This window comes from Vipera berus (assembly GCF_964194415.1).
Source record: "Vipera berus genome assembly, chromosome: 1".
Taxonomy (NCBI): Eukaryota; Metazoa; Chordata; class Lepidosauria; order Squamata; family Viperidae; genus Vipera; species Vipera berus.
Window position 1 is genome coordinate 167,592,848 of NC_138202.1, and position 12,968 is coordinate 167,605,815.

Genomic DNA, 12,968 nt, shown 5'->3' on the forward strand with positions numbered 1-12,968 from the left:
GACATACTTTAAAGCATAGTTTTAATATTTCTTTTTTTATTTTGCTTCTTTTTTTAGGGATAAATGTGGTCGTCCAAAGAAGAGAAAGAAAGGTCCAACTAAACTAGACATTTTAAAAAAAGACCAAACAACTTCAACAACTCACATAAACCGCATCGGTGCAGCCAAAGGATCTTTGAAGCCAGAGGACAAATCTAGATTGTATTCACCCAAAGTAGCATCTTACAGCCCCCAGAGACGGGTTTCAGCTGAAGGTGAGGAGAAGAAAGCCCAAGACAGTTTTAAAGTTTACACAGAAGGCACTCCGTACCAATTCTCTGGTAAAATTCTCCAGTGTAGGAGCTCACCCCAGTCCTTAGAAGTTAAAACAGATTTGAGGCACCTTCCGCCAGTGAAACACCTCAGTGGAAGCCTTCCCCCTTCTCAAAATGCGCAAGAGCAGAATCAGTATCTCCCAACGACTGAGGAGATTTATGGGCTGTCTTCCCTCCCAGAACAATTGATGCACCTCTATAGCCAGCCCGGTGCTACGCTTCAAACATCTGAGCTATTTCACTCCCAAGAGCAACTGCATGCTGCAAAGTCAGCTACTTTACCAAGAAAAGGACAGTTGGTCTACACCCCTGCGATGGAGAGTATGAGTCACGAAAACTACATCCAGACATTGCCCAAAATACCAATGCACGTTCCCTTGCAGGAGCCAACTTCCAGAGATGAAACAGTTGCTCTAGATAGGCAAGAAGGCTTGTCCCCTCAGACTGCCAACTGGGGCCGCTACACTAGTAGCTTGCTGGAGTCGGTTTCTGTCCCAGGAACGTTAAACGAAGCTGTGGTGATGACACCGTTTTCATCAGAACTTCAGGGCATTTCAGAGCAAACCTTACTGGAGCTTTCCAAAGGGAAACAGTGTCCACATCCGAGAGCCTGGTTTGTGTCATTGGATGGCAAGCCAATAGCTCAAGTGAGGCATTCATTCATTGATCTCAAGAAGGGCAAGAAGACGGAGAGCAATGATACTAGCTTAGACTCAGGTGTGGACATGAATGAGCATCACCCAAGTCGAAAATTGGAGAGGGAGAAAACCTTTATTAAAAGCATGCCCCATTCTAAGGTACTTTACCTAGAAGACTTGGATCTGAGTGCCAGTGAATGTGGGACCACGGTTTCAACCCCTGAGGATCAAGCTGTGAAGCATATGCCAGAAGGAGGTATTAATGACCCCATCGTAAAGCAAGAGCTCCTGGAAGAGATGCCCAGAAGAAAAATCAAGGCAAAAAAGCAGGAGGACAGCCCTCCCCCTGGGAAGAAACAGGGAAGACCACGTCTAACTAAGACAGACAGCAAAACAAACATCTGGAAAAAGAGAGAGGAGAGACCACTCATTCCAATAAATTAACATTGCAGTGATGTCTATCTTCTGGTTGTTTCATGTCCTGTAGACTGCACCTCCTCTTGTCATTTTATTTGTAAATTTGCACTGGTCATTTTCAGCCGGGCAGTCAGATTTAGGCGACGTTGCTTTTTTTAAGACACGGAGCAGATTACACCTTCATAAGGAGTATTGTTTTCTGAAAACCAGCTCATCTTGCTTTCAACAGTGGTTATAATTTCAGGGCTTTAGTAAAACTATACCTGAAAAATTATTCTGTGGTGTATCTGCAAGGACGTACATGTTTTCTGTAAAAGGCACCAACCAGTATGGTATCTCATTTACCCGCTTTGAAATTAGACAACTGGCAGGGAAGACGGTTTGTTGATACCAAATTGTGTTGGTTTAGGGGGGAAAAAAAGCATACATAGATAACAAGTGTTTGTTATTTTTGCAACTATGGTGTCTAACAATGGACGTTGTCATAATATAGTTTGATATTGGGTAGTATGGTATTTTTCATCTAGATGCTGATAGGAGATCTTTTTCTTTTGTATCTTAACATAACCTCCTGCCTCACTATAATTCCTATATAGCTTTTTCTGGTGGGGGAGGGAAAATTAAGGACTCGTTATCCAGAAGGTATTTCCAGTGTGAAGATTTCTGCCATTCCAATTTGTATTGAGCCAAATTGTGCTCCATTTTTAGGATAGCTGGATTTATATTATTGTAATAAAGGCAGAGTTTGGCCCTTTATGCCCACAATGTGTGCCATTGTAAACATGGCCAAAAAGATGCCTTTTTAGATATTTCCACCAGAAGCAGCATTCTGTATACTAGCCTTAAAAAAGACAAAAGAAATGCGGTATTAACTTGATAACGTGCCTCCCTTTTCAAGCTAGCTTTGTCATAAGTCTTAAAAGTCAATTGTTCCTTATGAACTCTTGAAATCTGCTGGAATTAAATTTAGCCATATCTATAATTTGTTAATGAAAAAATGGGGATGGTGGGACCTCTTTGTTATACACAGGTTTTCTAATCTGAGAGTAAATCTCTTAGGCAGACAACATAAAGGGGAACACCATAGTTTGATAGTATGCAAAACGGAAGATTTTGGAAAGTTCTCTGGAGAAGGATTCCAACATGTATAAATAAGCCTTTCTTAATGAAAGTTATATGGATTTTGGAATCTACATGGAGACCTCTGAAATAGACATATTATAGCCCTAAATATAGTTTCTTGGAAATAGGTTCTGTCGATTTCAGTGGAACTTGTTTCACATAAAAGCATCCACAATTAAAAGCTAAAAATGCATACATCTCTACCTGAAATTACAAAACAACTTATTATTTTCCCCTGAACAACTTTTCACCATTATCTTTTCAGTGGAGATGGCAATTAAGATATTAATAAGTTTGTGCTATCTTTCGTAATTTTTTTTAACACAAAATGGAAATACATTTGATGAGTTAGGAGACACATTTAAGTAGAATTGGTGTAAAAATGGGAGGTGAACATATTTGGGGATGGAAGAAGGACTTAACAAATAGGCATCAGAATGGCCAAGTGCTAAATGGCACTAGCCATTTCTGCAAATAGGGCAAAAGTAAAATTTCATCCCTGACAATTGTACATTATGTCTTTGTACTAAACATAGCAAATGTACTTTTATCAACTGACTTAACATTCACTAGAAGCATCTAACTTGTGGGTCCTAACTAGATTGTGCACTATGGACGTGTTCAGGGACTATCAGTTGGGGCTTCTGTATATACTGAACGGAAACTGGGATTTGGCCTATAGGGCAACAGCCATCCTTAGGCATAGAATTCATTATAGAGTTAAAAGACTGATTGTATGAAGAATTGATTGTATGAAATATAAAAGAGAGCACTATGGAAGAAAGAAATGTACACAAATGTTCATTTGTTTTTTGAATAATAAACTTGTTGCTGATAATTCATTTTTGGCTAAGAGAAAAATAGATATCTCTCTTGCTAGAGAATCCTGTTAACCAAAGTATTTTTCCAGCATTTTGATTTTTGCAATCAGCTAGAAAATCTAATGATACTAATTTTGTTATCAGGAAGTTCCTAAAGTCAAAGTAAAATTAAACATGCAAACCATGTCCTTTTCCATTCATCATCTCATCATCATTTGAGGACTGGCTTATTTTTATTGCAGTAAGGCTGTAGCCTTTGAAATCATGGCTTGAAGCGTTAGCCACCCTACCTTTTCAGTTCAAAACTCATTTGTCTCCTTCATACTGAAATAAATACAAAATCTGGATATCAGGAACTATAGGTTCATGGTGGACAGGTGGCACTGAAATCTTGCTCCAACTTATAGCAAGGCAATGGTCTTTAAGCATGAACAGAAAATACCCTACCTTGCTAAATATCTAACATTAAATGTTAGAAGCTTCAGATTTATTAATGGACAGGGAATCACTTTTAATTATATATGATCAGAAAAAAATCTTGAGTTATCTTTTTCATATTTTCATAGAACTGTCTTGTTTTGAAACTACAGAGAAATGAATTATATAATTATTAAAAAGGCCTTCATAAATTTGTTACTATGGGTGGAAGGATAGTAACATTTTAATCAAAATCAAAGATTTGCCTGAACAAAAATGGAGTAGTTCTGAATGACACAACTTTTATTGAAAGGTTATAATATGGAATTGCACAATTACCTATGTTTTGGGTTTGATTTTATTAAAAAGAAAAAGAAAAAATGGAACTTCAAAAGGCACAATGATTCAGAAATAATGGATTTTGAGTAAAATATTCTAGTTGGTTTGTCTTAACTTACGAGATTTGAATTTCTACTTATTTGCAGGCCATTGTGTATGACCTGATGGGAAAGAAATAAACGGATCCCCCAAGGATTTGGAGATCACTTTTACTGGACTAGTGTAATAATGCATACCAGTCTGCAGTAGTAGATTTTTAAAATGAAAATATGTATGTGCTTATAGAACATATCTGAGACAAGATGGACATTTTCTTTAGTTTGGAGATAAATGGAGCCAAATACTAATTGGCTGCCTAGAGATGATAAACTCATTTGTTATCCTGTTCTTGCATTGAATCCTACAATAGTAGTATATCCAAAGGCTTTTTTTTAAAAAAGTACAATTTACATTTTACATTCAAACATTTTACTGTCTCATCTGCAGCTTGGTGGTACAGATCAGAAAAATCTTTATCTCTTTAACTGTTTACTACATTAATTAGTTCTTACCAGAGTGTGCATGAAATGGTAAGACTTAATATTTCAGATTTAATCTAAGCACAAATGTCTCTCTGGGTATGTGGGAGATATATTAATGATTTAAATATAATTAAAAATATTTTTGGAAGTCAGTTTCAGAAGATAAGTGCTTTTCCCCTCATATATGACACATGCACTGAAATAGCATCAGACATTTTAAGCATTTTGGAATATTAAATAATTTTCAAACAAAAAATGTTTTTGCCATTTTATATTTTAACAGCACTGATAGAATTATGCCTAGTAAATTTTTGATGGTCTTGTTCCCCTTAATCCCTAATCAATCTTTCTGAAATAATTGATTTTTAGCATTTTGTATCAATTAGTTGTATTGGCTGAAATTTAAACTGATTTTGAAAATTACAAAAACAATTGTCAAATAATTGTATATTTCCCAATTGTAATACACTGTTCTTTAAAATATACTGGTGTGTAATTCTTCAGCATATATAGAATTTTTGTGGTTTTTTAAAAAAATGTATTTCTACATCATATCGGTTCAGTTTTACTGTATTGCATGCATGTTAATAGAGCAGTTCTATGCATGCTTATTCAGAAGGAAGTTCTTTATGGTTGAATGGAATTTCCTGCTAAATAAGCAAATATACATATGCTTACAATCTTAAGAGTATACTTTGTATTGGGAATCCAATTTTGTGAGCTGCAATGGCTGGAACAGTATGTGGAAACAGACATGGAAACAGTCTTCACTGAAATTAGCCCTTTATTTGAAATGAACCTTTATTGTCAAAGTACAACTATGTGTACATTGAGATTAGCTGAGCCTCCCTTTGTGCTCCCACCCCCCAACACACAGTGACAACAAACCCTCCATCTTACTACACCATGTGAACCAACTACACCACACACCGGCCTCCCAAGTCAATTCTGCATAAAATTCACAAAAGTTATTTCTCATTCAGAAGCCTAACAGCCCACGGATAAAAGCTGTTTTTCAGCTTGTTGGTGCGGCTGGCTATACTCCTATATCTCCTACCCGATGGAGAGTAAAGAGATACCGTCCAGGGTGTGAGTCATCCCTGAGAATTTTCCTCACTCTTCCAAGGCAGCGAGCCTTGGCGATGTCATCCAGTGGTATCAGGGAACAGCCCACAATGTCTTGTGCTGTACTCACCACCCTCTGTAATACTTTCCACGGCTGTCAGACCAGCATGCCAAACCACAATACCACACGAGAGGATGCTCTATAGTAGATCGGTAAAAGAGGGTCATTAGCTGTTGTTCTACCCTGTTCTTCTGCAAGACCCTGAGAAAGTGAAGCCTCTGTTGGGCCTTTCTAGCCACCTGGGTTGTATTAACTTTCCAGGTCAGATCTTCGCAGAGGTAGACTCCCAGAAATTTAAAGGAGGAAACTCTCTCCACACAGTCCTCCCCGATGTAAAGTGGGGCAGGTTCCTCCTTTTTTCTCCGGAAGTCTAGCACCATCTCTTTCGTCTTGCCGATGTTCAGGTGCAAGTTGTTACTACACCATATGGATAGTTTTTGTACCTCCGCCCTGTATGCTGTCACATCCTCACCTTATGACATCTATTATTAAAAGTTGAGTTATTCTCTAATAGAGGAACTGCTGAATACTCAGCAATTCCTACCCCATGTGATATTCAGCAATGTTATTTAGATAAATTTAGACACTGGATTTACAAAATTGGCCATTAAGATTACATCATCATTTAGGTCAGTCTTGCTGCATTGGGGCCCACCTGTATATCCTGCCAAGTAGAGGCCTGAAATTTGCCCCTCTCGCTATCATTCAGTGCAATTATTTTTACCCACCACCAAAGCAGGCAGCCCATTTTCCATTGTTGCTGTTTCAGAGACTAGCTTGACATTTTCTCACACATGTGCTGTGCCAAATTCCTCCCAGGTGAGAGCTCTATGGGGTATGCTTCACCCAGAGTGGGTCCTGGACCACCCCCAGAAGCAGAATCACAACCCATCGTGAGAGGATGGGGAGTGGCCTGCTTCTGGGGTTCACCCAACCAAGTGGCAGTGGCTGGGTGACGGTCCAGATACCCACCTACCCGACTAGACCCTCCTTCTAATGCTCCACCCAGGGCACCGCCTTCCCAATGCTCCCCAATGCTCCCTATGCGTCTTCAATATTCTTGCATAGATCTACTCGCCCTCAGGAGTTCCCCCCTCTCCTGGGTTCGTCCTGCCTTCAATACATCAAACCTCGATGACTGGCCCGACCATTGGGCCTCTGAGAGATGGCCAGGCAGGGTCAGGGGCCTCCATCACAAGACCAACAAGAGGCCCCTGGTTAAGTTTCTTGTTAAGTTTTTTGTCGGGTTAGGGAGGGGGGCGGGAAAGAGTATGGCTGCTCGGGGAAGGCAGGCCTTCCGGGTACCATAACGCAGGCCAGGCCTACGACCATTCGCGATGGTGAGAAACGAGGACCAGTCACCGACAATAACCAATGGCGTACTGACGAACATCCTATTCCCAGGATGGTGGGGAACGGCAGAAGGTGCACAAACAGAGGGCCGTATCGTCACCGGGAGTGTCATCTCCGCTCTGTACAAGCGGTGAGACGCTCCGACCCTCTGTACTTCCCCGGAGGACCCGGGAGCGAAGGTGTGCAGCCTCCTATGCTAAGGCTGGTCTACCTGAATGCCAGGTCCGTAGCTAACAAGGCACACCTTGTTCGTGACCTAGTGGAGAGCGAGCACGCGGACCTGGCTTGCATCACGGAAACCTGGCTGGGCCAAGAGGGTGGTGTCCCTCTGGTTGACCTCTGCCCGCCAGGTTTCCAGGTGCTGCACCAGCCTCGGACCCATGGGAGGGGCGGGGGAGTGGCAGTTATCATCAGGGAATCCCTTAGCCCGCGAGAGATCACCGTCCCTCAGATGGTCGGGTGTGAGTCTCTCCTACTGAGATACAGCCCGGGGGCGCAGTTGGGCCTGCTGCTGGCATACCTACCACCTAATCGTGCAGCGGCAGCCCTGCCCGAGCTACTCGATGTCCTCTCAGGGTTGGTGGTTGAATTCCCAAGACTCATGGTCTTGGGCGACTTTAACCTACCGTCCCTGGGAGGATCGTCCGATCTGGCTCGGGAGTTCATGGCTTCCATGGCGGCCATGGACCTGTCGCAAATAATTTCTGGACCGACTCATGAGAGAGGCCACACCCCAGACTTGGTGCTCTTGTCTGGACGGTGGCGCGATGATATCGGTGGGGGTGCCACGACTGTTATGCCCCTGTCATGGACCGATCATCACCTCGTGCGGCTAGACTTCCCCTTTGCCACCCCCCGCCGTGGGTGCGCGGTGCCAACCAGATGGTACCGCCCTAGGCGCCTAATGGACCCTGATAGGTTCCAGGCAGCGCTTGGGGACGCACATGCACTCCCTGCTCACAGCTCGGCGGATGCCTTAGTGGAAGCCTGGGAAAAGGCAGCCACGGAGGCTCTGGACCGAGTTGTACCCTTGCGGCCTCTGACCCGGCGCAGATCCCAGCGAGCCCCATGGTTCACCGCGGAGCTCCGGGAGATGAAGCGTCGGAGACGGGGCCTAGAGAGCCGTTGGAGATCCAGTCGATCCGAATCCGACCGATTGCGATTAAGAATCCTCACCAGGTCTTATCTCGCTGCGATAAGGGTGGCAAAATCCAACTACTTTTCCACCCTCATCGCGTCCGCAGATAATCGCCCGGCTGCCTTGTTCAGGGTGACTCGCTCCCTACTGAACCAAGAGGTGAGGGAGGAACCCTTGCAGGGTCGAGCCGAGGAATTCGGTCAATATCTGCTGGATAAAATTGCTCGGATCCGAACCGGCCTGGACTCCAACTGGGCTGAGCTGGAAGAACAAGGCATGGACAGTCTTGTCGACGTCATCTGGGAGGAATTTGATCCTGTGACTCCTAAGGAAGTGGACAGGATTATGAGGAGGTTGAGCTCCTCCACATGCTTACTGGACCCGTGCCCTTCCTGGCTGGCATATGCAGCTCGAGAGGGGACACGAGGCTGGTTCCTGGCGGTCATCTCCGCTTCTCTGAGTGAGGGTCACTTCCCCACCGCCTTGAAGGAGGCGGTGGTGAGACCTCTCCTCAAGAAGCCCACCTTGGACCCATCCTCTTTGAATAACTTTCGTCCAGTCTCCAATCTTCGCTTCCTTGCGAAGGTTGTTGAGAGCGTGGTGGCGCACCAACTCCCTCAGATCCTGGATGAAGCGGTTTATCTAGACCCGTACCAATCGGGCTTCAGGCCGGGCTACAGCACGGAGACAGCATTGGTCGCTCTGATAAATGATCTCTGGAGAGCCCGGGACAGGGGCCATTCCTCTGTCCTAGTCTTATTAGACCTCTCGGCGGCTTTCGATACCATCGACCATGGTATCTTGCTGCGACGCCTCAGGGGACTGGGAGTGGGAGGCACGGTTCTGCGTTGGTTCTCCTCCTTCTCCAGGGTCGCTCGCAGTCGTTGTTGGCAGGGGGACAGAGGTCGACCCCGAGGCCTCTCGCTTGCGGAGTCCCTCAGGGGTCGGTCCTCTCGCCTCTCCTGTTCAACATCTACATGAAACCGCTGGGCGAGATCATTCGCAGCTTTGGAGTAGGGTACCATCAGTATGCTGATGACACCCAGCTTTTCATCTCAACTCCAAACAACATCAGTGATGCCCTCGACGTGATGTCCCGCTGCCTGAAAGCGGTCCGGGAATGGATGGGGAGGAACAGGCTTCAACTGAACCCGGACAAGACTGAATGGCTGTACGTACCGGCAAGCCAGGATACTCAGAACATCCCATCCCTTAACATCGGGGACAAGTTACTACCCCCTGTTGATAGGGCCCGCAACCTGGGTGTCCTCCTTGACTCGCAGCTCTCCCTGGAAGATCACATAGGAGCTGTGACCAAGGGGGCCTTCTCCCGGGTTCGACTAGTTCGCCAATTACGGCCTTATCTGGACCTGGATGCCTTACGTACAGTCACCCATGCTCTTGTGACCTCTCGCCTAGACTACTGTAACGCTCTCTACATGGGGCTGCCCTTGAGATCCACTCGGAAGCTTCAACTGGTGCAAAGTGCAGCGGCACGGACACTCTTGGGAGCCTCCCGATACTCCCATATCACACCTCTCCTCCGTGCGCTGCACTGGCTTCCAGTTGCCTTCCGTGTGAAGTTCAAGGTGCTAACAATGACATACAAAGCCCTACATGGCATGGGTCCGGACTACCTACGGGAGCACCTTCTGCCAATGTCAGCACCCCACCGTCCTGTGCGCTCCCACAGAGAGGGCCTCCTCAGGGTGCCACCGCTCAAGGAATGTCGGCTGGTGGCCCCCAGGGGGAGGGCATTCTCAGTGGGTGCGCCAGCCCTCTGGAACAGCTTACCAACCGAAATCCGGATGGCCCCCGACCTCCGCACCTTCCGGCGCGAATTAAAAACTTACCTGTTCCAGCAGTCCGGCCTGGCCTGATAGCTCTAATTGGGGTCCCAGTTTGTATTTTACTATTGTTTTTTTCACTATTGTTCACTCTGTATGCCTACCTATTCTGTACACCGCCCCGAGTCCCTCGGGAGAAGGGCGGTTTATAAAAACAAATAAATAAATAAATAAATAAATATTGCCGTAGTGCTTTGTGTTAAGGGAAAGAAATGCAGAGTGGTTTCTTTCAAAAGAAGCTCACAGTACTAATGAAGACTAGTCACTGAATCATGTAAAGTTGATAATCTAATCCACTGCAGAAATAGGAGCCCGGCTCTTGCCAAGATACTAGTCTTTACTTACTAGATTTATGTTGTAAATAATGACTCTTTTCTCACAGCATATTTTAAATTTGTTTTACGGTTTATTAGTGCTGATCCTTTTCATTTTCCTACCAGTAGCAGCTGTTCATGTCTGTGCAACTACTGCAGTGCCAATGGATTGTCTACAACTTAAAATTTATAAGACACTGCTAAGTTTAATTTAAAAAAAATCTTACCAATAACCTTGTGATTCTTGATTGTTTTAAAAAAAGAAATTGATTATTGCGTCTCGCGGACTACGTGTTACAGCCATTCACTGCATGGCTATACAAGTGAATACCAGTATCAACCCCTTCATGGATTACTGCCTTGTCGTGGCGAAGGGGCTTGCGTAATTCAATGAAGCTATGAGCTATGCCGTGCAGGGCCACCCAAGACGGACAGGTCATAGCCGAGAGTTCTGACAAAACGTGATCCACTGGAGAAGGAAATGGCAACCCACTCCAGTATCTTTGCCATGAAAACCCTATGGACAGTACCAAAAGGAAAAACGATATGACGCTGGAAGATGAGCCCCTCAGGTCGGAAGGCGTCCAATATGCTACTGGGGAAGAGCAGAGGGCTAGTACTAGTAGCGCCAGAAAGAATGAAGCGACTGGGCCAAAGCCGAAAGGACGCTCAGCTGTGGATGTGTCTGGTGGTGAAAGGAAAGTCCGATGCTGTAAAGATTTTTTCTCCATAGGAACCTGGAATGTAAGATCCATGAATCAAGGAAAGCTGGACGTGGTCAAACAAGAGATGACAAGACTGAACATCGACATCTTAGGTATCAGCGAACTAAAATGGACAGGAATGGGTGAATTTAATTCAGATGACCATCAGGTATACTACTGCGGGCAAGAATCCCTCAGAAGAAATGGAGTAGCCTTCATAGTCAATAAAAGAGTAGGAAAAGCAATACTGGGATACAATCCTCAAAATGACAGAATGATCTCAGTTCGAATCCAAGGCAAACCATTCAATATCACAGTAGTCCAAGTCTATGCCCCAACCACCAGTGCTGAAGAGGATGAAATTGACCAGTTCTATGAAGCTCTACAGCACCTTATAGAACTAACACCAAAAAATGATGTTCTTATCATCATGGGGGATTGGAATGCTAAAGTAGGAAGCCAAAAGATAACCGGAATAACAGGCAAGTTTGGCCTTGGAATGCAAAATGAAGCAAGGCACAGGCTGATAGAATTCTGTCAAGAGAATACAATGGTCATAGCAAACACTCTTTTCCAACAACCCAAGAGACGGCTCTACACATGGACATCACCAGACGGTCAACACAGAAATCAGATTGACTATATGCTCTGCAGCCAAAGATGGAGAAGCTCTATACAGTCAATAAAAACAAGACCAGGAGCTGACTGTGGCTCAGACCATGAGCTTCTCCTTGCAAAGTTTAGGCTTAAACTGAAGAAAGTAGGGAAAAGCACTAGGCCACTGAGGTATGAATTAAATCATATCCCTGTTGAATATACAGTAGAGGTGACAAATAGATTTAAGGAATTAGATCTGATAGACAGAGTGCCTGAAGAACTATGGACAGAGGTTCGTGACATTGTACAACAGGTAGCAACCAAAACCATCCCAAAGAAAAAGAAATGCAAGAAAGCAAAATGGCTGTCTGAGGAAGCTTTGCAAATAGCTGAGAAAAGGAGGGAAGCGAAAGGCAAGGGAGAAAAAGAAAGATACGCCCAATTGAATGCAGAATTCCAGAGAATAGCTAGAAGAGATAAGAATGCCTTCTTAAATGAACAGTGCAAAGAAATAGAAGAAGACAATAGAATAGGGAGGACCAGAGATCTTTTCAAAAAAATTGGAGAGATGAAGGGAACGTTTAATGCAAAAATGGGCATGATAAAGGACCAAAATGGCAGGGACCTAACAGAGGCAGAAGAGATTAAGAAGAGGTGGCAAAATTACACAGAAGAACTATACAAGAATGAGCTTAACGTCCCTGATAATCACAATGAGGTGGTCACTGACCTCGAGCCAGATATCCTAGAATGTGAAGTGAAGTGGGCCTTAGAAAAGCTGAGCAACAACAAAGCTAGTGGAGGTGACAGTATTCCAGCTGAGCTATTCAAAATCTTAAAAGACAATGCAGTAAAAGTGCTACACTCAATTTGCCAGCAAATTTGGAAAACTCAACAGTGGCCACAGGATTGGAAAAGATCAGTTTACATTCCAATTCCAAAGAAAGGCAGTGCCAAAGAATGTTCAAACTATCGCACCATTGCACTCATTTCTCATGCTAGTAAAGTCATGCTTAAAATCCTACAAGCTAGACTTCAGCAGTATGTGGATCGAGAACTACCAGAAGTACAGGCCGGATTTCGAAGAGGCAGAGGAACTAGAGATCAAATTGCCAACATACGCTGGATCATGGAGAAAGCTAGGGAGTTCCAGAAAAACATCTACTTCTGCTTCATTGACTATGCTAAAGCCTTTGATTGTGTGGATCATAACAAACTGTGGCAAGTTCTTAAAGAGATGGGAGTACCAGACCATCTTATTTGTCTCTTGAGAAACCTATATGCGGGCCAAGAAGCAACA

General features: G+C 44.2%; 1 protein-coding gene across 1 annotated transcript in view; it reads left to right on the forward strand.

Moving 5' to 3' along the window:
• Positions 1–4,917, forward strand: part of FAM171B (family with sequence similarity 171 member B) — a 50,942-nt gene extending 46,025 nt beyond the window's left edge. Inside the window, exon 8 of the mRNA XM_081312728.1 lies at positions 58–4,917. Coding sequence (XP_081168854.1) covers positions 58–1,396 — 1,339 coding nt within the window. The 3' untranslated portion in view covers positions 1,397–4,917. The remainder of the gene's footprint in view (positions 1–57) is intronic.
• Positions 4,918–12,968: the final 8,051 nt, after the last annotated feature.